Source organism: Lycium barbarum, chromosome 1 (assembly GCF_019175385.1).
Source record: "Lycium barbarum isolate Lr01 chromosome 1, ASM1917538v2, whole genome shotgun sequence".
NCBI lineage: Eukaryota > Viridiplantae > Streptophyta > Magnoliopsida > Solanales > Solanaceae > Lycium > Lycium barbarum.
In genome coordinates this window covers 4915893-4920012 of record NC_083337.1, presented here as the reverse complement: position 1 = coordinate 4920012, position 4120 = coordinate 4915893, and the positions used below count along the sequence as shown (strand labels likewise).

At 33.7% G+C, this 4120-nt stretch overlaps 1 protein-coding gene across 1 annotated transcript; it reads left to right on the top strand.

Moving 5' to 3' along the window:
* The first annotated feature begins 387 nt into the window (after window positions 1-387).
* Window positions 388-3441, top strand: LOC132611844 (glucan endo-1,3-beta-glucosidase 4-like). Its single transcript, XM_060326393.1, has 3 exons — window positions 388-517; window positions 1486-1717; window positions 3188-3441. Exons 1-3 carry the CDS (start codon window positions 455-457, stop codon window positions 3211-3213), a joined length of 321 nt encoding a protein of 106 aa, XP_060182376.1. The 5' UTR covers window positions 388-454; the 3' UTR covers window positions 3214-3441.
* Window positions 3442-4120: the final 679 nt, after the last annotated feature.

Sequence of the window (4120 nt, the reverse complement as noted above, 5' to 3'; positions counted from 1 at the left end):
AAAATTGTTAGCTACGAATAATTTAATGACTTATTAACTGCGAAACTCGTAACTAATGCCAAATCTTTTTTTAGTGGCATGACATGTCAAAGTAACCGTTTGCCAAGGCTTTCATTATGAGGACGGTGTTGCTGGGTGTATTATCTCTTTTTTTTTAATCCATTTTCTCTCTAAGGCACAATGATTTTAAACCAGCTTAAGCCACATTAAATTATTTTTCCATAAAATAATTACATGGCAAAAATGATAAATAGAATTATCCAATTGTTATTTTTAGGCACTAAATTATTTTTCCATAAAATTACATGGCAAAAGATGATAAATAGAATTACCCAGTTGTTATTTCTAGGCACTAAATTCCAACGTATGAACCTTGCTATTTAATTGATCGAACTTCTCATTTCTTGGCATAAAGCAAACAGAACCAAAAACACTTACTTAATTAGAGGGAAATATGGAAAAGCAAAATTTATTTTTCTGCTTCCTTGTATTTTTATCCTTCACAAGTTTTTGTCAGGTAAAATATCAGTAGTTAGCTGTTTGGATTCTGGATAGTATTTTTGCATTTTCCTCTTGAGTATGATTGGTACGGAGAAGGTGCAAAATATTTTTTAATTTTTTAATATTTGATTGGTCAAAATAAAACAAGTGCCTTGACCATCGGGAAAAATGACTTTTCAATGGAAGTAGGGAAAATCAATTTCATAAAAGTCCCTTCCACATTGATAATCTCCTCCTCACATCACCACCCAACTCCTCAAGAGCGGAGCTAGTGTAGAGTATGCGGGTTCGGTCGAATCCAGTAGTTTTGATCAAAATCTTGTATTTTTCTTAATAATACATTAAATATATACAAATTATTTAGTCGAGAACTGAGCAGTAACTTAAAATAACTAGAATCTCATCAAACCCAAAAACTTCAAATTCTAGCTCCGCCTCTGTAACTCCTATCCAATCCTCAACCAACTGCACCCCCTCTCCCTTCCTCCCCCCCCCCCCAGACTGACCGCTACCCGAGAGGCGGAGCCAGAATTTCAAATTCTTAGTTTTAAGTTAATGCATTTAATATTGATAATTTGTACATATTACATAAATTTCTTATGTCAAATATAAAAATTTAGACCAATATTACTAGATCCGGCAGAACACGTGATCTATTCATTTACTTCCCCCACCCCCCAACCTAACCCACCCACTTACCAATCCCTACCACCCCCACACACATTCCACCTCGACCCCACCCCCTGATCCCCCGCCATCCAATCCCTTACCCTCACACTCATCCCAACCTCCATCCCCTCCCCAACCACCACCTCATTTTTGTTGTTATATATGTCTAGATTATAAAAATGTTCCCCAGATAATATGCTTTGCTTACTTACCAAATATTAATTATAAAAAATACTTCATTATTTTACAGAAAAATATTTTCCTATGTAGCAAATACTCCTTGATGGGTGAGATTGTTCCTTCTAATGCATGCAGGGAAATATTGGAGCTAAGTTGTACTGTGTGGCAAATGAATGGGCGAGTGATGATACACTTTTGGAATATTTGGATCACTTACCTTACAAATATGTTAAGGACTTAGAACCTGGAAAACCTTGTTACTTGCCTTTTACCGCTCGTAGCCATGCTTCCTATGCTCTTAACCTTGTTTATAGGAAAACTTACAAGTGTCCTCCTCATTTGGGTGTTAAGACATTTGTTAATCCTTGTAAGTTTCTCTCTTTTAACTTCTTTTTCTTTTTTATGCGATGTTCGGTACCTGTTTTTCTTGGTGTGTTTTACTATTTATTGCTTCATCTGTTCTAATATTTTGCTATTTTATTTTTTTGCTATCTTGCATAAATTACGTTTCTTTTGAGTTGAGGGTTTATCGGAAAAAACCTCTCTACCCCATGAAGATATAGCGGTAGATCTGCATACAACCCACCCTTCCCAGACCCAGTGCCGGCTCAATGGGGAGGCAACTAAGGCAATTGCCTTAGGCCCCCAAAATTGAGAGCTCCAAAATTATTGTTTTATAGAATATTATATATCATAAAAAAATGTTATTAATAAAAGACACTAATTTTTTTAAAATGCAATAGAGATTTTTAGATAAATAACTCAAATTTCACAACAAACATGTATATATAAAAATGACTAATTTGATGGCGATATTGATAAAAAAAAAGTTTTTTTTTTTTAAAGTCTTATGTAGTATATTTTTTAGAATTGATTATTTTAATTTGAAGTACACAATTGTTAACGGAAAAAAATTATTTTATTAATAAACTTAAGGCTTCTTATGATGGGTTGGCTTTAGGCCACACATTACGTTGAGCCGCCCCTGCTCAGACTCCAGATGTGGAATTACACTAGGCCACACATTACGTTGAGCCGCCCCTGCCCAGACTCCACATGTGGAATTACACTAAGTATGTTGTAGTTGTTACCTGTTATGCGTTCGATTATTCCGAATGCAAATCCCACTTTGAGGCGCAAAAATCTCCCTACTAAAGGTTGTAATTAAGTATCCCTCTATTTTTAATTAAAGGTCTTGTGTTTGAGCCTTAGGAATAGAGTCGTGGAAGCTCCCCACCCCCCCACCCCCTTCCTCTCTCCCCATCCCCACACCCACCCCACATAAACCCCATACACACAATAAAGTAGTGCTCCCTCCATCTCAATTTATGTGACACAGTTCTAATTACGAGAGTGAAACTTCTTCATTTTGACCGTGAATTTAAACATACAATCTTTATTTTTTTTTAAAATAAGTTTACATGTTTAGAAATTACATAGATAGTACTATAAGTCACAATAATAATAATTTAAAGTATTTAGAGGACATACGAATAAATCGCGGTCAAAGATTTTTCTTATTTGACTCTTGAAAAGCGAAAAATATCACATAAATTGAGACAAATGAAGTATTTATTGGCGCAAAGCCGAGCACATCTACGCGAAAAAGAAAAAGTGTCTGGATTTCAATTGAATTACCACTTTTTTTTTTTTTTGATTAGTTTAGCCTCAAAATGTTTACCAGATACCGTGTGGGAAAAAAAAAACTATGGGGTTCTTTATTTTAACTCCTTTTATTGTTTTCTTTGGAGCTTTGTTTAAATACTTTTTTGTTGCTAATAACACCCAATAAAGCAAGTGTACTTATCTGGTTTGTTTCTATTTGGTGATCTTGCAGCTTATGGAAGATGCAAATATCCATAAATGGATTTGGACAACAGTGCAAGAGAAATCCTTCAATGAGAGGATGCAAACAGCTATTGCTTATTGCTTTTTAGTTACCAATAGTCTATATATCAACCGTTTTAGTAAATGTGTAACATATGATCCTCAGTTGTAGTTTCTTTAAGGAATATGTTTGAGATAATGGAGCAGCCTCTTTATCCATATTATATAAGTGCGATTTTACATATGAAAGACTTTCTTTTATCATTTCGTATATGTTTTACTATTGAGCTAAGAGTAGAGGCAGATCTACAATTTAAATTTTAGGGTTTTAACATTTAAAAATTTAGCATTAAACTATTATATTTCTAAAGTTATAAATTCGTATCTACTATTTATTGTAATTTTAGTAAATTTTTGCTATCTTCTTCTTTTTTTTTTTTTGCCCCGGGGGAGGGGGGGGGGGGGGGGGGGGGGGGGGGAGTAGGGGGTATTTCTTTTTATGCAAACAGCCCAAAGTGGTGGCATCCAAAAACATGTTACCTAATATTTAATTTTTACAAATTTAGCCAGTATCTGTATAATTAGTGTATGTAAAGAATGTACCACGATGAAATGCCTATTTCGAAAATTGTCAAATAAAATTTGGAAAAGGGTAAAAAAAAAAATGTCCTTAAATCATGTGAAATTGAACAAAAATGTCATTAGTTAATTGTTAAGTCCAATATGCTCCTATTGTTACTTAACTGTGTCATAAATGTCCTTTTCCTAATATACATATTGTTTGTTTTCTTTTTAAACACATTCCTTTTTTGATAAAAATATTATTTTTAAAGAATCTTTTTCTTGTTTCTTTACTTTTAAAATCTCTTTAACTAAAGGTTTCGGATTAGAGCTATAAATATGAAAAAAAATCTATTAGGGTGTGCTTCCCTTTTAAATGAGC

Bases quoted from the DNA above. Each gene is read 5' to 3' on its own strand.
- LOC132611844 (XM_060326393.1), top strand. From the start codon at position 455: ATGGAAAAGCAAAATTTATTTTTCTGCTTCCTTGTATTTTTATCCTTC. The intron at 518-1,485 runs GTAAAATATCAG...TAATGCATGCAG, and splicing joins CCTTCACAAGTTTTTGTCAG to GGAAATATTGGAGCTAAGTT. The intron at 1,718-3,187 runs GTAAGTTTCTCT...GTGATCTTGCAG, and splicing joins TAAGACATTTGTTAATCCTT to CTTATGGAAGATGCAAATAT.